The 24,008-nt window shown below is 53.2% G+C and overlaps 1 protein-coding gene across 6 annotated transcripts in view; it reads left to right on the top strand.

Annotated features, from left to right (window-relative positions):
• LOC119976212 (unconventional myosin-VIIa-like) overlaps nucleotides 1-24,008 on the top strand; it is a 270,037-nt gene that overhangs the window by 163,013 nt on the left and 83,016 nt on the right. For all 6 annotated transcript variants that reach the window (XR_005462884.1, XM_038816529.1, XM_038816530.1 and 3 more), the window contains 4 exons: nucleotides 5,788-5,914; nucleotides 11,536-11,655; nucleotides 18,003-18,176; nucleotides 21,989-22,216. Coding sequence is in view for 5 of the 6 variants with exons in the window: in XM_038816529.1 (XP_038672457.1) it covers nucleotides 5,788-5,914; nucleotides 11,536-11,655; nucleotides 18,003-18,176; nucleotides 21,989-22,216 (649 nt within the window). In the remaining variant the exon portion in view is untranslated. The remainder of the gene's footprint in view (nucleotides 1-5,787; nucleotides 5,915-11,535; nucleotides 11,656-18,002; nucleotides 18,177-21,988; nucleotides 22,217-24,008) is intronic.

The following is a 24,008-nucleotide window of genomic DNA, read 5'->3' as shown; positions in this document are numbered from 1 at the left end:
CCGGGGGAGATAGATGAGATATGGGAAGTGGAGGGAGGCGTGCCTGGTGAGGGTGAGGGACGTATCTGGAAGGGGAATTTACATGTCTGGATGTGTTGGGGGAGAGGTTTGAGTTGCCACGGGGGAATGAATTTAGATACATGCAGATGAGGGACTTTGCAAGAAAGGAGTGGAGGATGTTTCCCAAGTTGCCAAGGTACACCCTATTGGAGCAACTGCTGCTCCCGGCTGAGTCGGGAGAGGGTAGGATTGGGGACATATTTGGCTGGTTGAGGGAGCATGGTGAGGATCAAGAGGAGGAGTTTGTGGTGGGAGAATAGGCTGTGGTCTGTGGTGTGAGGCGATGCGTAGGATGCATTCAACCTCCTCCTATGCGAGGATGAGCTTGATTCAGTTCAAGGTGGTGCACAGGGTGCATATGACCCAAGCGAGGATGAGTGGGTTCTTTGAAGTAGTGGCGGCTAATTATGTGCACAGTTTGCGAGAAGCTGGAGAGTTACTGGGAAGCGGCGTTTGGGACGTTATCTAACATTATGGGGTGGAGGTCAGGCAGGACCCAATGGTAGCGATCTTTGGGGTGTCAGAATGCCGGGGCTGATGGAGGGAAAGGGGGCCGATATAGTGATCTTGCCTCTCTAATTGCCCGGTGAAGGATATTGCTGAGTTGGAGGTTGCATATACCGCCAGGGGTGGCAGCATGGCTGGGGGGACCTGTATGACTTTCTCTGGTTGGAAAAGATCAGATTTGAGTTGGGGGTTGTTCACGACAATGTTTGAGAAACTGTTTGTCATGGGGATGGGGAGGGAGGAGGGTGTGGGTAAAAAGTGTACAAACTGTGGACTGTGAGATTGTGGAGTGTACTGTTGTATATATTACTGTTTTTACACGTGTTTAGAATAAAATACATTTTTTTAAAAACACAATACTCCAGCTGGAGCCAACCCAGTAGTTTTTTTAAAGGTTCACCACAATGTCCTTGTTTTGGGACTTGATGCCCTTATTTATAAAGCCAAGATTCAAGATGCCCTATTAACCACATTCTCAAGCAGCCGTGCCACCTTCAATGATTTGAGGACATCTACCCCCAATTTTAAAATTGTATCCTTTAATTTATATTGTGCCTCCTCATTCTTCGTACCATTTATTTTCCTGTATTAAATTTCACCTGCCACCAAAAGATGGGGGGCTGGATTCTCCGATTCTGCAGCTATGTCCCCACGCCGGTGTGGGAACGGTGGTGTTTTACGACCGAAGATTCGGCATAAATTGGCCACTGATCCTCTGTTTGGCTGGGGGCTAGCAGCCGAGCAGCGTAGAGCACCCGGCTCTAGCTGCCGATATGGCCCAGAGAATTGCTGGGCTGCGCCGTGCAACGCCGACCACAGCTCCCACTCGCGGACCCGGCTTGTAAAGTAGAGCCCGCCCCCCACCTTTGACTGGCCCGTGCGCCCCGGACCACCCCCCAACAGTGCCCCGAGCCCCTGACAAGATCCCCCCTGCCCACGGATCGGCCCTCCTCCAACTGTGGTGGCGTTGGACTGAGTCCGCACACGGCAAGTTAAGACGGATGATACCACCCACGACCGACACCGTCGGGAACTCGACCGGTCGGGGGCCGAGCATTGGGGTGTGGGCATCTGCCAACGTCCTGAGGCCGTCGGTGTGTCGAGTGGTATACTCTGCGGGCACACCGCTTTGAATGGGATGGCGCATCGTGAAAGCGGCGCTGCCCCCCCCGATTTGGTCGGAAACAGGTACTCTCCGGCCGTTCGTCAAACGTGATTTGGCCATCGGCGACCGGAAAATCCTGCCCGAGGTGTCAACTTGGTGAAGCTGCAACACAGGACAACGTGCCTGTGAAACAACATAAACAGCAAGTAACAGACAGAGCTAAGCAGTCCTGCCACATCCAGTCATGAATGGTGGTGGACAATTAAACAACTCATTGGAGGAGGCGACACCACAAATATCCCCATCCTCAATGATGGACATCAGTTCAAAAGACAAGGCTGAAGAATTTGCAGTCATTTTCAGTCAGATGTGGCAAGTCTCCTCCAGAGGTCCCCAGTGTCACAACTGCCAGTCTTCAGCCAATTCGATTCACCCCACATGATATCAAAAAATGGCAGAAGGCACTGGTTACTGCAAAGGCTATGGGGCCTGACAATATTCCGGCAATACTATTGCCCGTGTTCCCAGCCAAACTGTTTCAGTACAGCTACAACACTGCCATCCAGCCGGCAATGTGGAAAATTGCCCAGGTGTGTCCTGTACACAAAAAGCAGGGGCAAATCCAGCCCAGTCAATTACCACTCTATCAGTTTACTCTCCATCAACAGCAAAGTGATGGAAGGAATCAACAACAATACTATCAAATGGCACTTACTCAGCAACAACCTGCACACGGACGCTCAGTTTGGGTTCCGTCAGGGTCACTCAGCTCCTGACCTCATGACAGCCTTGTTTCAAACATGGACAAAAGAGCTGAATGCCAAAAGGTGAGGTGAGCGTGACTGCCCTTAACATCAAGGCAGCATTTGACCGAATATGGCATCAAGGAGCCCAAGCTAAACTGGAGTCAGTGGGAATCAGGGGAGAACTCTCCGCTGGTTGGAGTCACACCTGGCACAAAGGAAGATGGTTGTTGTGGTTGAAGATCAATCACCTCAGCTCCAGGACATCACTGCAGGAGTTCCTCAGGGTAGTGTCCTGGGTGCAATCATCTTCAGCTGCTTCATCAATGACCTCTCTTCCACCATTAGATCAGAAGTGGGGATTTTTGTGAATGTCTGCACAATATTTAACCCATTCACGACTCCTCAAATAATGAAGCAGTCCACGTCCAAATGCAGCAAGACCTGGACAATATCCAGGCTTGGGCTGAGAAGTGGCAAGTTACATTCACGCCACACAAATGGCAGGCAATGGCCATCTCCAATAAGAGAAAACCTAACCATCAACCCATACATTCAATGACATTATCATCACTGAATCCCCCACTATCAACATCCATTGACCACAAAGTGAACTGGATTAGCCATATCAAGTTTCCATAGTCCCAGATGGCCATAGGCTGCTTTTCCTTTTGAGGGGGGAGCTGATTGGTGGTGATTTAATCCACGGGTCACCACATCTCAGGTGAGGAGCAAAGTTGAGAAGACGGGACTTTCATGAATAACCTCGGCCGTCAGGGGAATTGAACCCTCAATGTTGGCCGTGCTCTACATCATGAACCAGCTATCCAGCCAACTGAGCTAAACCAGCCCCCAGATAAATACTGTGGCTACGAGAGCAGGTCAGAGACTAGGAATCCCGTGGCGAGTAACTCACTTCCTGACTCCCCAAAGTCTGTCCACCGCCGACAAGACACATGTCAGGAGCATGATGGAATACTCCCCACTTGCCTGGATAAGTGCAGCTCCATCAACACTCAAGAAGCTCGACACCATCCAGGACAAGGCAGCCCACTTGATTGATATCCCTTCCACAAACATTCACTCCCTCCACCGCCAATGCACAGTAGAAGCCACGTACAAGATGCACTGCAGGAACTTACCAAGGCTCCTTAGGTAGCATCTTCCAAACCCATGATTACCACCACCTAGAAGGACAAGGGCAGCCGATACCTAGGAACCCCACCACCTAGAGGTCCTCTCCAAGCCACCATCTTGACTTGGAAATATATCGCCGTTCCTTCACTGTTGCTAGGTTAAAATCCTGGAACTCCCTCCCTAAGAGCACAGTAGGTGCACCTACACCACATTGACTGTAGCTCACCGTCATCTTTTCAAGGGCCATTGCTTCCGGCGGCAAGATGGTGGTGCTGAGGTTTTACTACCCAAACAGCTCTACCCTCCCTGTGTGACTGGAAATCCCTCCCTTCATCCTGGGGGAGCAGAATGTACAGCTTTCCACCCCATCAATAACTCTCAGTGCTCTCCTTCAATCCTTTGTCATTGTGGTGGATATCCCAGGATGGTATTTTCCCAAACTGATCCAAGTGACCTGATCCTAATGGGGGGGGGGGGGGGGGGGGGCACCCCAATGCTAGGTGGATGGCACTGCCCCGATGTCTGGAGTGGGGGTGGCGGGGGCAGAACCTGTGAAAGGGGGTGGGAGGATAAGGCGTGGGCAGACGAGCAGCATCAAGGTAGGTGTTATTTACACCCTTTCTGGGCATGAATCTGATTACATCACCCGTGGGAGGGCAGGGGAGGGTGGGGAAGATCTCAAACTGAGATCCCGCTGCCACCAATCCCAGTTTTGGCTGCTTGTGAGATTCTGTGGCCATTATGGGATTTACGCCCACAATCTATGGAACCGCTAAGTCGCGGCCTCTGTCTTTCCCCATAAATCACTGCGGTGGATTTGCCTATGCCGCATGTGGACATTACCCCTCTCCATCTTGAGGCCTATTTCACAGTGACACCTAGAGACCCTTCCCCACCATGAGATCATTGAGTGCCTGCTCCTACGCTTCCTGTTATACAGGCTGCAGATGCCTCCCCTGACTGTGACTGTGCCATCTGCAGCCCAGTATTATGCCCGAAACACCTTGGACTGAAGTATGTGAGGCGGTGACCAGACCCTGAGCACCGTGATGACCAGAACCAACAATGGACTGACATGTCCTCCCCCTCCCTGGACCCGGTCATGGGCAGTCTACGGAAGCTTATAAATCTAAATGGAAGCGTTTCTTTTTTCAGCTCTTCGCTCATTATGATCTTGACCCACTTTTGAGCCTCTGCCCTAGACCGTCTTCTCTTTCCGGCCCCTGGGACTGCCCCACGCCACCCAATCATACGTCTGAGTGCACACTTCCCCAGTCTTCACCCTCACCCAGCCCAGCCTGTGCCCTCCAGCCCATTTCGACCCCCCCCCCCCCCCCCCCCCCCCCCATCGCCAGTCTGGTATCTTGAGGCCTGGCTCTGAAGCACCCTGGGATTGTTATGCTATCACCTACACAGCCTGGCTCGGAGTCTGAGTGGCTGAAAGCACAGAGGTAGGCAAATAGGCCATATAATTAGCACATGGCTAAATAGCTGGCTTTTAAAGCAGACCAAGGCAGGCCAGCAGCACGGTTCAATTCCCATACCAGCCTTCCCAAACAGGCGCCGGAATGTGGCGACTAGGGGCTTTTCACAGTAACTTCATTTGTAACCCACTTGTGACAATAAGCTTTTCATTTCATTTCATTTCAAATCACGGGTTCGCCAAGTGCACATCCCTTATATTAAATCATGAATGACATCGGTCCATTTTGTCACTGATGTGTTTTTTTTTTGATCCAGTGTATATGTGGGGGGTGGGGGGATATTTTACCTCCCCTCCCACCATCAGGGCAGCACTGTAGCACAGTGGTTAGCACAGTTGCTTCACAGCTCCAGGGTCCCTGGTTCGGTTCCCAGCTGGGTCACTGTCTGTGCGGAGTCTGCACGTTCTCCCCGTGTGTGCGTGGGTTTCCTCCGGGTGCTCCGGTTTCCTCCCACCATCTAAAGATGTGCAGGTTAGGTGGATTGGCCAGGCTAAATTGCCCTTAGTGTCCAAAAAAAAGGTTAGATGGGCTACTGGGAGGTGTGGGCTTAAGTAGGGTGCTCTTTCCAAGAGTCGGTGCAGACACGATGGGCCGAATGGCCTCCTTCTGCACTGTAAGTTCTATGATTCTATGATCGCGCCCGTGGAGGGCGGAGCAGTAAACCCTGCCCGTTGTGTTTGAGTGAAAGAGCATCAGATGTGCCTCTGTCAAAAGACTGATCCACCTGACTGTTTCCTTATCGTTCTTGCAGGGATGAGATTTACTGCCAGATCTGTAAGCAGCTCTCCGAGTGTTACAGCAAGAACGTTTACGCCAGAGGGTGGATTCTAATGTCTCTCTGTGTCGGCTGCTTTCCGCCGACAGATGGGTTTATGAAGGTTAGTCCGACTGTGTTCCCTTTCCTCGGCCAATCTTTCACTCTCTGCATTTGGTTTTATGTGGAGAATCCCTTGCTTCTTTCTCAGGCCAGTTCAGCAGCTACCCCCACCTTCCATGTTGTGCAGGTATCCAGTTTGAGAATTTATTCAAGTTGGTAATTGAAAATGGAGTGGCTGTTTGCTAATAGTCTGGCAGTCACTTTTCTCCCAGTGTCTCGTTTGCTGCCCGTCCCGTTTGTGAATGGATTGATTGGCTTTTGGTACTTTTACTTGACCCGAGGTTGAGTGAGTGGGGTTGTTCATGGTGACGCTATGTCAGGCTGGCATGTGCACCACATTGTAAAGAAAGGCAGCTAGCTGCTTGTTGGGCTCCATTCCAGCTTGGATGCCAGTCAAAGTTTGAAGCCGCAGGGATTGTGTTTGATCCCAATTGACCCAATCTTCACAATTGCCAAATCTGACAAAACAGGAGCAGCGTGAAGCCAAGTTTAAAATGTTGCTGCTTTCAGCTTCCAACCCAAACTGGAAAGGAGGGGTTGGCACTTTCCTGGCAAGCCGCACTTTCCATGTTCATTGTTGGCACAGCTCCACGGTGATTGAAAATACCAAGGCCAGACCCTCCCTTCTCCCTGGTAAGTTGGTATCACCAAAGGTCCGTCTCAACTTGTCCCCCTGTCAATTCTTTCCTGGGTATTTCAGATTTTCCGAACCCAGTGTGGGGTCTGAGGATTGGTTGGCATGTGGGCAACATGTTAACCATTCATTTTAATGGTTAATGTGGTATCACGGCCCCTTTAAGGGGATGGGCCTGGCAGACCATGTGACTGGCTCAGGGCCAATCATGTGGGAGCGTGCAAACTCCAGCCAATAGCGAGTTACTGCGGGGTGCAGGGGCCCGGGCAGTGTGGACCCTGGAGCCAGAGAGACCCGACCCAATCTTTTGTTAATAAACCCCTTTGTTTCTACTGGAAGCCTCCAGAGTGTTTCTTGAACCACCGCGTTGGTGACAACGTAAATTGTACGATCATAGTCGGCAGTACTTGGTGATTCGAGGGGGAAGAAAGGAGCAATTGGAAAGGGAAAGATGGACCAACGAGAGTTGGGAACATCGAAATGTGAGTGAAGATACCTAATATTGGTAGACTAGACTCATGTGACCAAGGGGCTGAGGATTGGAGCTAGCCCATCGAGCAGCTCCGCTATTTCTTCACTGCGAACAAGATCACAGGGCAAGACAAGCAGACGGTGATTCTGACAGTTTTCCGGCCCCAAACTTACAATTTAATTAGAAACTTCATGTCTCTGGAGACAACCAAATGAAAGACCTTTGATCAGACAGTTAAGTTCACAGAATCACAGAAAAATGCATTGCAGAAAAGGCCCTTTGGCCCATTGAGTCTGCACCACCACATGAAAGGCACCTGATCGGCCAATCCTAATCCCATTTTCCAGCCCTTGGCTCATAGCCTCGAATGACAGAGGTTGGTCAAGGAATATTTTAAACCAAGGCCCACGATTATCCTCCAACATTATATACTCAACTCCGTGGTAAGGGACCCTGAAGAGTCCATCTCAGTCTTCATAGCCAAGGTTTGTCAGCTCGCTGAGCACCGTGAGTTCAGAACCACACACGCTTAGTGATATGCTGCGGGACCGGTTTGTTTGTGGAGTCCATAATCTAAATATCCTTAAGAAGCTCCTGTGCAAAACTACCATAACACTGGAAAAAGTGATTAAGATGCCTCAGGTGACGGAGTGTGCCGAAAAGGCCACCACTGAGCTCCAAAGCGTGAGAGAAGAGGAAGTCAGCCAAGTACGGGGCAGCGTGGCTGTGAGGTGCACGGCAGGATCAACAGCAACTGCAGAGAACGAGACACGTCCTCTCGACTGGACCGAACTCAAAAGGCCGGGAAAAGAACAGGACGTTAACCTGGAACAGAGAAGGACTGCTATTGTTGTGGGGGGACCATTGCCAAGTGACCTGCCATTGTCGCGAGTTTGTGTGTTTTCGATGTAATCGTGAGGGTCATCTTCAAGCACCAATGCCCAAAAATCAACAGCAGCAGTCCACAGCACCACTGAACATAGTGGAGAAGCGCTCTGCAGAAAGGCATGCAATGTACTGATTGAATGCAGTCCAGTTGAACAACTGAAGTCATCCTTAGAGTGAACAGTAGGACATATAGAACACATAACATACAGTGCAGAATGAGGCCATTCGGCCCATCGAGTCTGCACCGACCCACTTTAGCCCTCACTTCCACCCTATTCCCGTAACCTAATAACCCCTCCTAACCTTTTTGGATACTAAGGGCAATTTATCATGGCCAATCCACCTAACCTGCACGTCTTTGGGCTGTGGGAGGAATCCGGAGCACCCGGAGGAAACCTACGCAGACACGGGGAGAACGTGCAGACTCGGCACAGACAGTGCCCCAGCTGGGAATCGAACCTGGGACCCTAGCGCTGTGAAGCCACTTGTGCTACCGTGCTGCCCAACCCTTTCAAAATGGATGTTGACACGGACTTTGCTGGCAGTTGTGGGGGTTCAAACCTTCAAGTATATTTGTGACAGAGCCCAACTTTTACATTTGAGCAGTACCACAGCCAAGCTTTCCACTTACAATGGGGAAAATCCTTGGGACCATCAACACACCAGTGGTTTATAAAGATCAAGAGGCCCACCTACCCCTGGCTGTCACGGAAGGGCACAGACTCAGCCTCATTGGAAGGGACTGGTTCCAGCTAGTCAAACTCAATTGGCTGGAAATGTGAACCCCAGCCAATAGCGAGCTAGTGCGGGGCACTGGGGGCAGAGGCCCAGGCAGTGTGGATCCCAGAGCCTATGAGAGAAGACTCATCCTTTCGTTACCAGCCTTTGCCTTTTGTTAATAAAACCCCTTTGTCACTACTGGAAGCCTTCAGAGTGCTTTTCGAGCCGCCGCAGTTAGTAAACAGTGTGAGATGGACACCTGAATTTCTGACCTGAACTCTTACTGGACAAGGAAGACCCAGGGGTGATGTACAATTTCCTCTAATGTCTTATCTCGTGGTTTGAATCCTTGGGCACTAACGGTCAAAAACACCAACAAGTTGCTTTTATAAAAAGGATGCCAGTTAACTGAGAGGGCGCAGAGAACATTTACAAGGATGATAGCAGAAATGTTATCACGTGTTACATTATCGGGAAAAGATTGACAAGGCTACATCTCTTCTCTCTTGAAAATGAAGGCTTCTGAAAGATTGTTGACAGACTGGATATGGAAAGAATGTTTCCTCTCCTGGGGAAGAGTATATCCCGAGGCTATCAATATAAGATAGTTCCCAAAACTCCAATAGGGCATTCAGAAGAAACTTCTTCACCCAAAGAGTGGTGAGGATGTGGAACTAATTTCTCCAGGGCGGGTTAAAGTGAGCAATATGGATGCAATTAAGGGGAAACCAGGCAAGCAGATAAAGGAGAAGAGATATTAGGGCTGGTGAGAGGTAGGTTTTAAGGTGAGTCTTGAAGGAGGAAAGATGCAAAGAGTTTTGGGGAGAGAATGCCAGGACTAAGGTCTTGCCTGGGAGGGCCACCAATATGGAGGGAAACAAATTGAGGATGTGCAAGTGGCCAAAATTGGAGGATTGAAGATATCCCCAGGTGTGAGCTGAGGCATTGAGTTTTGTGGAGGATATATGAGAACATGAGATTGGCAGATGTGGATGATGAGAACATGAGATTGGCAGATATGGATGATGAGAACATGAGATTGGCAGATATGGATGATGAGAACATGGGATTGGCAGATATGGATGATGAGAACATGAGATTGGCAGATGTGGATGATGAGAACATGGGATTGGCAGATGTGGATGATGAGAACATGGGATTGGCAGATCTGGATGATGAGAACATGGGATTGGCAGGTGTGGGTGTATGAGAACATGAGATTGGCAGATATGGATGATGAGAACATGGGATTGGCAGATATGGATGATGAGAACATGAGATTGGCAGATGTGGATGATGAGAACATGGGATTGGCAGATGTGGATGATGAGAACATGGGATTGGCAGATGTGGATGATGAGAACATGGGATTGGCAGGTGTGGGTGTATGAGAACATGAGATTGGCAGATGTGGGTGATGAGAACATGAGATTGGCAGATGCGGGCAATGCACTTACGACTGAATCCTATTTGACCAGACACTCGGAAGCAGTTTCTCATTCCAAATACAAGCTGAAGTCTCAAGGTCCATTCACACTGTAACCGCAATGTCAGTGTGAAATCACAGAAGTATTCAACAGCGAAGGAGGCCATTCAGCGTTTTGTGTCTGGAATAGCTAAATAATTAGTCCCACGCTGCTGCTCTTCCTCCTAATTCTCAAATTATCTCCTACAAATATTTATCTAGCTACCAATAATGTAAGTTAGTGTTGAATCAGGCAGTGCATTCCAGATGCAACATTAAATGCTGACCTTGCCGGCTGGGTTGTTGACATCCCAGGAATATATATTTTTAAAACTCGCCGTGTGTAACAAAAACATGTTCTTCTCTTATTCCCTATGGTTCTTGTGCCAGTTGTCTTAAGTCTGCTTCCTCACCCTCCTGCCAGTGGAAACAGTTTCTCATTACTCGCTGTATCAATCATAATTTTGAACACCTCAATTCTTCCCCCCCCTAACCTGCTCTGCTCTTGAGGAGAACAATCGCAGCTTCTCCAGCCTGTCCATGTAACTGAAGTCCCTTGTCTCTGGTAAAGATGCCAACCCTCCTGGAGTCTCCAGGAATTGAAGATCAATCTCCAGGACACTGCTGTGTGTGACCCCTAAGAAAAATCATTGGGACGTTAAAAAGGATAGTGGATTCTCTGGTCGTTGCCATTCAGTTTCCCCACCGGCAGCGCAGCCCGCCATTGCACATTCACGGCGGCATGGGGTGGTTACAATGGGAAACCCCATGGATGAAACACAGTTTTTAAAAAATAATTTTAAAGCACCCAATTAATTTTTTTCCAATTAGGGGGCAATTTAGCGTGGCCAATCCACCTACCCTGCACGTCTTTGGGTTGTGGGGGCGAAACCCACGCAAACACGGGGAGAATGTGCAAACTCCACACGGACAGTGACTCAGAGCCGGGATCAAACCTGGGACCTCGGCACCTAGAGGCAGCAATGCTAACCACTGCGCCACCATGGTGCCTCTGGATGAGCCACAGTTGACAACCCTACTCCTTGATACCGTTCTGGTAAATCTCCTCTCACCCTCTTCTAAGGCCAAATTGACATCCTGCCTAAAGTCTGGTGTTGGTAATTCAACAAATACACCAGCTCAGGCCTAACCTGAGATTTGTAAAGATTTAGCCCAATTTCCCTGAGTTCTTTCTGCACTGACACTGCAGTTACAGGGTGAGCACAGCCTTGTGCTGCACCTGACACCTGGAGACAGTCAAAGTTCCTTGGATTTATTTGCCCAGTTTATCGTTGGTGCTAAATGGTCTTGGTTTTGCCCGTGGTGTTAAATAGAAGAGAGCTAAAGAGGAACAGAACTCAATCATTATCAATTTAAAGTGGAGAATGTTTTCTATATTTCAGGTGAAGAATGTTGTATTTCATTTGTGTTTATTTTTATCAGTATCTGCATAACTTCATTCGCAATGGGCCTTTGGGATATGCTCCGTACTGTGCAGAACGACTGCGTCGTACCTTTGCAAATGGATCTAGGAGAGAACCACCAAGTTACCTGGAGCTGGAGGTATGCCAGGCAACTACCGCAACTTCACCTGAGCGTGGAGCAGAGAGCGAGCAACTGGTTTATCAATGGCACTTGCTCGCCATTTAATTTGTGCTGATGGGGCTAGTTTCCAGAAGCAAACTGGATGATGCTTTTTTAAAAAAACCTAAGGATTTGGTTTCCTTGCACTCAGAGCTTAGGAAATGGGAATGGTGGGAAGAATGAGGTGGGAATTTAGAGGGAAGGTTAGCTACTCCCCTTCCCCATAGTGGCCAGATGCTGGAGTTTACTGCAGCAAGGGCATGTTAGTATTTGAGATATATTTAAGGGGCCAGGCACTGATAGCCTTGCAAACAGGTGGTACCTGTAGACAAGCTGTCCCGTGTGACAGGTTATCATTGCGCGTAAATGTCACTGCAGTTAAGAAGGGGTCGCTGCAGGCAGGGATGTCACTGCAGGCAGGGATGTCACTGCAGGCAGGGATGTCACTGCAGGCAGAGATGTCACTGCAGGCAGGGATGTCACTGCAGGCAGAGCTGTCACTGCAGGCAGGGATGTCACTGCAGGCAGAGCTGTCACTGCAGGCAGAGCTGTCACTGCAGGCGGGGATGTCACTGCAGGCGGAGCTGTCACTGCAGGCAGGGATGTCACTGCAGGCAGAGCTGTCACTGCAGGCAGGGATGTCACTGCAGGCAGAGATGTCACTGCAGGCAGGGATGTCACTGCAGGCAGAGATGTCACTGCAGGCAGGGATGTCACTGCAGGCAGAGCTGTCACTGCAGGCAGGGATGTCACTGCAGGCAGAGATGTCACTGCAGGCAGGGATGTCACTGCAGGCAGAGATGTCACTGCAGGCAGGGATGTCACTGCAGGCAGGGATGTCACTGCAGGCAGGGATGTCACTGCAGGCGGAGCTGTCACTGCAGGCGGGGATGTCACTGCAGGCGGAGCTGTCACTGCAGGCAGGGATGTCACTGCAGGCAGAGATGTCACTGCAGGCAGGGATGTCACTGCAGGCAGAGATGTCACTGCAGGCAGGGATGTCACTGCAGGCAGGGATGTCACTGCAGGCAGAGATGTCACTGCAGGCAGGGATGTCACTGCAGGCAGGGATGTCACTGCAGGCAGGGATGTCACTGCAGGCAGGGAGGGTTCACTGCAGGCAGAGCTGTCACTGCAGGCAGGGATGTCACTGCAGGCAGAGATGTCACTGCAGGCAGGGATGTCACTGCAGGCAGAGATGTCACTGCAGGCAGGGATGTCACTGCAGGCAGGGATGTCACTGCAGGCAGAGCTGTCACTGCAGGCAGGGATGTCACTGCAGGCAGAGATGTCACTGCAGGCAGAGATGTCACTGCAGGCAGAGCTGTCACTGCAGGCGGAGCTGTCACTGCAGACAGAGATGTCACTGCAGGCAGAGATGTCACTGCAGGCAGGGATGTCACTGCAGGCAGAGCTGTCACTGCAGGCAGGGATGTCACTGCAGGCGGAGCTGTCACTGCAGGCAGGGATCACTGCAGGCGGAGCTGTCACTGCAGGCAGGGATGTCACTGCAGGCAGGGAGGGTTCACTGCAGGCAGGGATGTCACTGCAGGCAGAGATGTCACTGCAGGCAGAGATGTCACTGCAGGCAGGGATGTCACTGCAGGCAGGGATGTCACTGCAGGCAGAGATGTCACTGCAGGCGGAGATGTCACTGCAGGCAGGGATGTCACTGCAGGCAGAGATGTCACTGCAGGCAGAGATGTCACTGCAGGCAGAGATGTCACTGCAGGCAGGGATGTCACTGCAGGCAGGGATGTCACTGAGGGCAGGACGGTCACTGCAGGCAGGGATGTCACTGCAGGCAGAGATGTCACTGCAGGCAGAGATGTCACTGCAGGCAGGGATGTCACTGCAGGCAGAGCTGTCACTGCAGGCGGAGCTGTCACTGCAGGCAGGGATGTCACTGCAGGCAGGGATGTCACTGCAGGCAGGGATGTCACTGCAGGCAGAGATGTCACTGCAGGCAGGGATGTCACTGCAGGCAGAGATGTCACTGCAGGCAGAGATGTCACTGCAGGCAGAGATGTCACTGCAGGCAGGGATGTCACTGCAGGCAGAGATGTCACTGCAGGCAGGGATGTCACTGCAGGCAGAGATGTCACTGCAGGCAGGGATGTCACTGCAGGCAGGGATGTCACTGCAGGCAGAGATGTCACTGCAGGCAGGGATGTCACTGCAGGCAGAGATGTCACTGCAGGCAGGGATGTCACTGCAGGCAGAGATGTCACTGCAGGCAGGGATGTCACTGCAGGCAGAGATGTCACTGCAGGCAGGGATGTCACTGCAGGCAGAGATGTCACTGCAGGCAGGGATGTCACTGCAGGCAGAGATGTCACTGCAGGCAGGGATGTCACTGCAGGCAGGGATGTCACTGCAGGCAGGGATGTCACTGCAGGCAGGGATGTCACTGCAGGCAGAGATGTCACTGCAGGCAGGGATGTCACTGCAGGCAGAGATGTCACTGCAGGCAGGGATGTCACTGCAGGCAGAGCTGTCACTGCAGGCAGGGATGTCACTGCAGGCAGAGATGTCACTGCAGGCAGGGATGTCACTGCAGGCAGGGATGTCACTGCAGGCAGGGATGTCACTGCAGGCAGAGCTGTCACTGCAGGCAGGGATGTCACTGCAGGCAGAGATGTCACTGCAGGCAGAGATGTCACTGCAGGCAGGGATGTCACTGCAGGCAGAGATGTCACTGCAGGCAGAGATATCACTGCAGGCAGGGATGTCACTGCAGGCAGAGCTGTCACTGCAGGCAGAGCTGTCACTGCAGGCAGGGATGTCACTGAGGGCAGGACGGTCACTGCAGGCAGGGATGTCACTGCGGGCAGAGATGCCACTGCGGGCAGAGCTGTCACTGCAGGCAGAGCTGTCACTGCAGGCGGGGATGTCACTGCAGGCGGAGCTGTCACTGCAGGCAGGGATGTCACTGCAGGCGGAGCTGTCACTGCAGGCAGGGATGTCACTGCAGGCAGAGCTGTCACTGCAGGCAGGGATGTCACTGCAGGCAGGGATGTCACTGCAGGCGGAGCTGTCACTGCAGGCAGGGATGTCACTGCAGGCGGGGATGTCACTGCAGGCAGAGCTGTCACTGCAGGCAGGGATGTCACTGCAGGCAGAGATGTCACTGCAGACAGAGATGTCACTGCAGGCAGGGATATCACTGCAGGCAGGGATGTCACTGCAGGCAGAGCTGTCACTGCAGGCAGAGCTGTCACTGCAGGCAGGGATGTCACTGAGGGCAGGACGGTCACTGCAGGCAGGGATGTCACTGCGGGCAGAGATGCCACTGCGGGCAGAGCTGTCACTGCAGGCAGAGCTGTCACTGCAGGCGGGGATGTCACTGCAGGCGGAGCTGTCACTGCAGGCAGGGATGTCACTGCAGGCGGAGCTGTCACTGCAGGCAGGGATGTCACTGCAGGCAGAGCTGTCACTGCAGGCAGGGATGTCACTGCAGGCGGAGCTGTCACTGCAGGCAGGGATGTCACTGCAGGCGGGGATGTCACTGCAGGCGGAGCTGTCACTGCAGGCAGGGATGTCACTGCAGGCGGGGATGTCACTGCAGGCGGAGCTGTCACTGCAGGCAGGGATGTCACTGCAGGCAGGGATGTCACTGCAGGCAGGGATGTCACTGCAGGCAGAGATGTCACTGCAGGCGGAGCTGTCACTGCAGGCAGGGATGTCACTGTAGGCAGGGATGTCACTGCAGGCAGGGATGTCACTGCAGGCAGGGATGTCACTGCAGGCAGAGATGTCACTGCAGGCAGGGATGTCACTGCAGGCAGAGATGTCACTGCAGGCAGGGATGTCACTGCAGGCAGAGATGTCACTGCAGGCAGGGATGTCACTGCAGGCAGAGCTGTCACTGCAGGCGGAGCTGTCACTGCAGGCAGGGATGTCACTGAGGGCAGGACGGTCACTGCAGGCAGGGATGTCACTGCGGGCAGAGATGCCACTGCGGGCAGAGCTGTCACTGCAGGCAGAGCTGTCACTGCAGGCGGGGATGTCACTGCAGGCGGAGCTGTCACTGCAGGCAGGGATGTCACTGCAGGCGGAGCTGTCACTGCAGGCAGGGATGTCACTGCAGGCAGAGCTGTCACTGCAGGCAGGGATGTCACTGCAGGCGGAGCTGTCACTGCAGGCAGGGATGTCACTGCAGGCGGGGATGTCACTGCAGGCGGAGCTGTCACTGCAGGCAGGGATGTCACTGCAGGCGGGGATGTCACTGCAGGCGGAGCTGTCACTGCAGGCAGGGATGTCACTGCAGGCAGGGATGTCACTGCAGGCAGGGATGTCACTGCAGGCAGAGATGTCACTGCAGGCGGAGCTGTCACTGCAGGCAGGGATGTCACTGCAGGCAGGGATGTCACTGCAGGCAGGGATGTCACTGCAGGCAGGGATGTCACTGCAGGCAGAGATGTCACTGCAGGCAGGGATGTCACTGCAGGCAGAGATGTCACTGCAGGCAGGGATGTCACTGCAGGCAGAGATGTCACTGCAGGCAGGGATGTCACTGCAGGCAGAGCTGTCACTGCAGGCGGAGCTGTCACTGCAGGCAGGGATGTCACTGCAGGCGGAGATGTCACTGCAGGCGGAGATGTCACTGCAGGCAGGGCGGCAACTGCGGGCAGGGAGGGTTCACTGTGGGTGGGGAGGTCACTGTGGGTGGGGAGGTCACTGCGGGCCAGGCAGTCTCTGCACACAGGACGGTCGCTGGGTGTGTGGGGCGGTCACTGCGGGCAAAGGGGGTCACTGTGGGAGGGATGGTCACTGCGGGCGTGGTGGTCACTGCATGTGGGGGGGTCACTGCGAGTGGGGGGGTCACTGCAGGTGGGGGGTGTCACTGCAGGTGGGGGGGTCACTGCAGTTGGGGGGGGTCACTGCAGGTGGAGGGGTCACTGCGGGTGGGGGGGGTCACTGCATGTGGAGGGGTCACTGCGGGTGGGGGGGTCACTGCAGGTGGGTGGTGTCACTGCGGGTGGGGAGGGTGCACTTTGGGCAGGGGTGGGGGTCCCTGGTTGGGGGGGTCACTGTGGGAAAGGGGGGTCACTATGGGCGGGGGTCCCTGAGGGTGGGGGGTATCTGCGGGCAAGGGGGGTCCCTGGGGGTAGGGGACTCACTGCGGGCAAGGGGGGGTTACAGCGAGCAAGGGGGTGACCCTGAGGGCAGGGAGGTGTTCACTGTGGGCAAGGGGGGACGTCACTACGAGCAGGGGGCGTCCCTGAGGGAAGGGTGGGGGTCACTGTGGGCAAGGGGGGGTCACTACGAGCAGGGGGCGTCCCTGAGGGCAGGGAGGTGTTCACTGTGGGCAAGGGGGGGGGGTCACTACGAGCATGGGGCGTCCCTGAGGGCAGGGTGGGGGTCACTGTGGGTAAGGGGGGGTCACTACCAGCAGGGGCGTCCCTGAGGGCAGGGTGGGGGACACTGTGGGCAAGGGGGGTCACTACAAGCAGGGGGCATCCCTGAGGGCAGGGTGGGGGTCACTGTGGGCAAGGGGGGTCACTACGAGCAGGGGGCATCCCTGAGGGCAGGGTGGGGGTCACTGTGGGCAAGGGGGGGTCACTACCAGCAGGGGGCATCCCTGAGGGCAGGGTGGGGGTCACTGTGGGCAAGGGGGGGTTCACTACGAGCAGGAGGCGTCCCTGAGGGCTGGGTGGAGGTCACTGTGTGCAAGGGGAAGTCACTACGAGCAGGGGGTGTCCCTGAGGGCAGGGTGGGGGTCACTGTCGGTAAGGGGGGGTCACTACCAGCAGGAGGCATCCCTGAGGGCAGGGTGGGGGTCACTGTGGGCAAGGGGGGGGGGTGTCACTACGAGCAGGGGGCGTCCCTGAGGGCAGGGTGGGGGTCACTGTGGGTAAGGGGGGGTCACTACCAGCAGGGGCGTCCCTGAGGGCAGGGTGGGGGTCACTGTGGGCAAGGGGGTGTCACTACCAGCAGGGGGCATCCCTGAGGGCAGGGTGGGGGTCACTGTGGGCAAGGGGGGTCACTACGAGCAGGGGGCATCCCTGAGGGCAGGGTGGGGGTCACTGTGGGCAAGGGGGGGTCACTACCAGCAGGGGCGTCCCTGAGGGCAGGGTGGGGGTCACTGTGGGCAAGGGGGTGTCACTACCAGCAGGAGGCGTCCCTGAGGGCAGGGTGGGGGTCACTGTGGGCAAGGGGGGGTCACTGTGGGCAAGGGGGGGTCACTACCAGCAGGGGGCATCCCTGAGGGCAGGGTGGGGGTCACTGTGGGCAAGGGGGGGTCACTACCAGCAGGGGCGTCCCTGAGGGTAGGGTGGGGGTCACTATCGACAGGAAGACTCTTCTTCTTGCTTTTTGCATAGGCGACCAAGTTGAAGCAGCCAATCAAGGTGATGGTGACATTAATGAGTGGGCTGAGCTGTTCAGCATCCATCGATTCTGCTACGACAGCCAATGAACTGTGCAAGTCTCTTGCAGGCAAGATTGGACTGAAGGATACTTTTGGATTCTCCATTTACATTGCACTGTATGATATAGTAAGTTATTGATTGTATTTGTGTGTGTGTGCGGGGTTTGATAGGGAGAATTGGGTTGGGGAGGTGACTGGGAGGCTGGGATGGGTCAGGAGTACAGAGTGAGATGACTGGGTGTGCAGAGTTAGGGCCCAGTATGAGACAGCATCTGTTCGGCAGTTGAAAAGGATTGTGAAAGGGAGAGAACCCTTTCTTGGTGCATATTTGTGGCGATTGTCCCTTTAAAGGCAACAGAGCAGAGTAAGGCCACCTGAACTGGGTGACCAATCAGACCTCAGAGTGGGGAATCATCTCGGGGGGGGGGGGGGGGGGTTCTCCCCAGGCAGAGGTCATTTAGAATTAGCTGCAAACATGTTGTTGGTCCACATGACTCGCTAATAATCCCCTTTTTGTTCACTAATGGAGTCTCTGAAGGTACACCCTTACTCTGCCGTGTTGCGGAGAAATATCTTTCTCCCGTGGTTAGAATTTAAACTCGCTGCCACAGGAAATGATTGAGACACGGAGCCTAGACACCAGGAACCAAAAGGGGTAACATTTCTGGATCTGGCGCAGTTTAACCCAATTTTGTAATTCATCTCTTGGGGGTTGTGATAGAGGAGGGGGCTGCGTGGAGCTTTAAATTGTAAGGCTAGTTATAAATGCCTCTATGTGGAAGCCCAAATATTCAAGAACTTTTCAACGTTGTTATTGGGCATGTTCCAGTGGTTTAGAACTGTTACCCAATGTATGGGCTGTTGGGTTTACAGATTGTTGCACCTCAAACCTGGGTCAACTAACCTTTCAGATGAAACACAAACTTGCAAGTCATTGTCCAACAATGTCCTTTATTATATAAAGAGTATCAAAAGCTCTGTTACAAAGTATCAAAACTCTATTCTACAAGAGGTATCAAAACACACGACTTGGACCTAAGTACCACCCGTTAAGAGGCGAGCTGATCAGACTCCCTCTTGATGGATTCTGATGTCCTCCCTGGGTCACAAACCAAGGGCACTGCTTCTTACGATGGTTATTCCTGCCGGTTATCGCTCCAGAAGTTCCTTTGTCTCTCCTTTTCCTATACAGACCTTGCTCATGCTTCAACTCACATACTCAGAGGACAAGCACTAGTCAATCACTTTAGTCACGAATGCTCAGGAATCGTGACTCTCACAGGGGTTTATGCTCAAACACTGTCTGCCCAAGGCATAACCACACCCATTGTCCAATCAGTTCCTGTGCTCACTCCCTGGCTGCACATCCTGTTCTTCACTGCAGACCTCCGCAACATCGCTGCTCCCGCAGTCCTTTTCCTGATACAGTTAGAGCTTTTAACCATCAGGTTTTGCTGCTGTCTTTATGAATACCCATCAGGCTACAGGATGTTACAGATAAAATGAGCAGCTGAGTTTTAAATAGTGGGTCCATCAAAATGTCTGCCTGTTGGTATCAGAATTGGCAACATCATCCCTGGATCAATCACTTCCATATTTTTAACTTGGTCAGCAATATGTCCCCAATATAGGGCCTGGACAAATTCCCCAGCAGAGGATTATATTTTATAATCCAATTTAATGGTCATGCACGTATGTTCTGAGATGGGTTCTTCTACCTTGAACTCTGGTGGTGGGATTTGGTTAGTAGACAGACTGTAGACATACTCTGGTATCTGCTAAAAACTTGTTTATCAATGCCACTTCTAAACAGGTTACAGACTAGGCATATTATACCTGGGCGTGATTCCAACCTCTCTCAAGACTGAGAGAGAGACACATGACTGACTAGTGTCAGTGGTACAGCAACATCTACCTTATACATAAACATGTTCCATCTGTTAACCCTTTTATAGCACAGCCCATAGGGGCTTGAAAATCCTTAAGTTACAGTCACTAGAATACTTTCCATTGCTGAACCTCCCTTCAATAAGCTAATGGAAAAGAGTGCCTTCCTATCCGCCTTAACTTTGCCCCTCAACCTTACATACCTCTATGAGGTCCCCTCCCAACCTCTGTTACTGCAAGGAAAACATTCCCAGCATATCCAATCTTTTCTCATACGTAAAGTTCATTGTTTGGGGGGGGGGGGGGGGGGGGGGGGGGGCATGTTGTTTTTCCTACATTACAACAGCAACTACACCACAAAAATTATTTTGTTGGCTGTAAATGCTCTGAGATGCCCCATAGTTACAAAAGATGTTGTGGAAATGGAAAGCCTTTATTAGCCATTATTTTTGGCCATTGATCCTCTAAATTTTCATCTCTAGGGTCTCCTAAGTACCAAAAACCTTTCTGACCTCCTCCATATATCCTCACCGTGTTGATATCCGGATTCATTGCATTCATCCAGTCCTAAATCTTCTCCTCCTCCGGGCTCTTAAGATCATAAGAAATAGGAGCAGGAGTAGGCCATTCAGCACCTCGAGCCTGCCTCTCCTTTCAACAAGATGATGGTTGATCTGATTGTGGCCTTAACTCCACATTCCTGCCTGGCCTCCATAACCCTTGCCCCCCCTTGTCAATCAAAAATCTGTCTAACTCAGCCTTGAATATATTCAACGTCCCAGCCTCCACCGCTCTCCGAGGGAGAGAATTCCAAACACTAACAGTCATCTGAGAAAAGGAATTCCTCCTCATTATTGTTTTAAATGGGCGACCCCTTATTTTTAAAGTGTGTCCCCTAGTTCTAGATTCACCCGTGTGGGCAAACATCCTCTCAGTATCTATCCTCGCTGCCGAGCCCCCTCAGAATCTTTTATGTTTCAATGAGATCACGTCAGAATCTTCTAAACTCCAATGAGTAATAGGCCAAACTGCTGAACCTTTTTGTATAAGACAACCCCTTCATCCCAGGAATCCCCTGTGAACCGTCTCTGAACAGTTTCCAATGCAACTCTATTTTTCCTTAAGGAAGGAGACCAAAACTATACACAATACTCCAGGTGTGGTCTCAACAGTACTTTTATACTCCACCCTCTTTGCCATAAAGGCCAACATTCCATTTGCCTTCCTAATGACTTCACCTCTTCAATCTTTCTTTCCTCCAACGATCGAATGGTTTGTAAATCCCAGGATGTGTCTCGCACAACCATTGTTGCTGGGTGTGTCTCGCACAGCCAGTGTTGCTGGGTGTGTCTCGCACAACCAGTGTTGCTGGGTGTGTCTCGCACAGCCAGTGTTGCTGGGTGTGTCTCGCACAGCCAGTGTTGCTGGGTGTGTCTCGCACAGCCAGTGTTGCTGGGTGTGTCTCGCACAACCAGTGTTGCTGGGTGTGTCTCGCACAACCATTGTTGCTGGGTGTGTCTCGCACAACCATTGTTGCTGGGTGTGTCTCGCACAGCCAGTGTTGCTGGGTGTGTCTCGCACAGCCAGTGTCGCTGGGTGTGTCTCGCACAGCCAGTGTCGCTGGGTGTGTCTCGCACAGCCAGTGTCGCTGGGTGTGTCTCGCACAGCCAGTGTTGCTGGGTGTGTCTCGCACAGCCAGTGTTGCTGGGTGTGTCTCGCACAGCCAATGTCGCTGGGTGTGTCTCGCACAGCCAATGTCGCTGGGTGTGTCTCGCACAACCAGTGTCGGTGGGTGTGTCTCGCACAGCCAGTGTTGCTGGGTGTGTCTCGCACAGCCAGTGTTGCTGGGTGTGTCTCGCACAGCCAGTGTTGCTGGGTGTGTCTCGCACAGCCAGTGTTGCTGGGTGTGCCTCACGTGCTCTCCAACTCCTCTCAATCCTCTCTGCACTTGGCACCGTGGCGTTTGGGCAAGGGTTTTACAGCTTGTGATTCTAATTGTCACGGTTGCCCCTCCTGGCACTAACCTGGGCTGCTGTTTCTGCTTACTGCTAGTTCTCCTCTCTTGGGAGTGGCAGAGATCATGTGTTGGATGCCATCTCCCGGTGTGAACAGTATGTGAAGAGGCAAGGTGGACAGGAGAGGCATGCGGCATGGCGCCTGTTTTTCAGAAAGGAGATCTTCACGCCTTGGCACGACTGCAGTGAAGATCCCATCAGCACAGATCTCATCTACCAACAGATTATCCGAGGCATTCGATTTGGGGAATATCAGTGTGAAAAGGTAGGCTATCAAGCATTTATGGTAATTATATATACTATTATTCACATCTCATTATCAACTCATCGTTATAGACTCGTCATTTTTGCATTTAACTCAGATGCGAATGATGTTATTTGATTATAACTAATTATTTTAACAACGATCTCTTAAAGTTTCTCACTCTTGATGAGGTGGAGTCTGGGATTTTCCGCTCCCTCCATGGGTAGACCTGCCGTAGACCAATCAGGACTGGAAAGTCCTGGCCACAGATGGGCCATTGGTAGCAGGACCCAGTGTGGACATTCTTCATCTGTGATTCGATAGACAGTGACTGTCATCAAGGTGGAGGGCTTCACAAAGAGCCCTTTCAGAAGGGGAAATTGGACAGTGAGCAGGAATGGGGACTACTCCTCCCCTTTTTGGCTAGATTCAACTCAGCGTGAAGCAATCTCCGAGCCCTGGGGAAAGCAGTCCCTGAGCCCTGGGATACACAGTCCCTGAGCCCTGAGAGGCACAGTCCCTGAGCCCTGGGAGACACAGTCCCTGAGCCCTGGGAACACAGTCCCCAGAGCCCTGGGGAACACAGTCCCTGAACCCTGAGAGGCACAGTCCCTGAGACCTGGGAGACACAGTCCCTGAGCCCTGGGAGACACAGTCCCTGAGCCCTGAGAGGCACAGTCCCTGAGCCCTGGGAGACACAGTCCCTGAGCCCTGGGAGACACAGTCCCTGAGCCCTGGGAGACACAGTGCCTGAGCCCTGGGAGACACAGTCCCCGAGCCCTGGGGAACACAGTCCCTGAGCCCTGGGAGACACAGTCCCTGAGCCCTGGGGAACACAGTCCCTGAGCCCTGGGAGACAGAGTCCCTGAGCCCTGGGGAACACAGTCCCTGAGCCCTGGGAGAGACAGTCCCTGAGCCCTGGGGAACACAGTCCCTGAGCCCTGGGGAACACAGTCCCTGAGCCCTGGGAGACACAGTCCCTGAGCCCTGGGAGACAGTCCCTGAGTCCTGGAAGGCACAGTCCCTGAGCCCTGGGAGATACAGTCCCTGAGCCCTGGGAGACACAGTCCCTGAGCCCTGGGAGACACAGTCCCTGAGCCCTGGGAGACACAGTCCCTGAGCCCTGGGAGACACAGTCCCCACCCCTGGGAGACACAGTCCCTGAGCCCTGGGAGATACAGTCCCTGAGCCCTGGGAGACACAGTCCCTGAGCCCTGGGAGACACAGTCCCTGAGCCCTGGGAGACACAGTCCCTGAGCCCTGGGAGACACAGTCCCTGAGCCCTGGGAGACACAGTCCCTGAGCCGTGGGAGACACAGTCCCTGAACCCTGGGAGACAGTCCCTGAGCCCTGGGAGACACAGTGCCTGAGCCCTGGGAGACACAGTCCCTGAGCCCTGGGGAACACAGTCCCTGAGCCCTGGGAGACACAGTCCCTGAGCCCTGGGGAACACAGTCCCTGAGCCCTGGGAGACAGAGTCCCTGAGCCCTGGGAGACAGTCCCTGAGCCCTGGGAGTCACAGTCCCTGAGCCCTGGGGAACACAGTCCCTGAGCCCTGGAAGGCACAGTCCCTGAGCCCTGGGAGACAGTCCCTGAGTCCTGGAAGGCACAGTCCCTGAGCCCTGGGAGATACAGTCCCTGAGCCCTGGGAGACACAGTCCCTGAGCCCTGGGAGACACAGTCCCTGAGCCGTGGGAGACACAGTCCCTGAGCCCTGGGAGACACAGTCCCTGAGCCCTGGGGAACACAGTCCCTGAGCCCTGGGAGACACAGTCCCTGAGCCCTGGGAGACAGTCCCTGAGCCGTGGGAGAC

Source organism: Scyliorhinus canicula, chromosome 13 (genome assembly GCF_902713615.1).
Source record: "Scyliorhinus canicula chromosome 13, sScyCan1.1, whole genome shotgun sequence".
Taxonomy (NCBI): Eukaryota; Metazoa; Chordata; class Chondrichthyes; order Carcharhiniformes; family Scyliorhinidae; genus Scyliorhinus; species Scyliorhinus canicula.
Note: the sequence above shows the minus strand (reverse complement) of the source record. Positions and strands in the feature narration are given on the sequence as shown.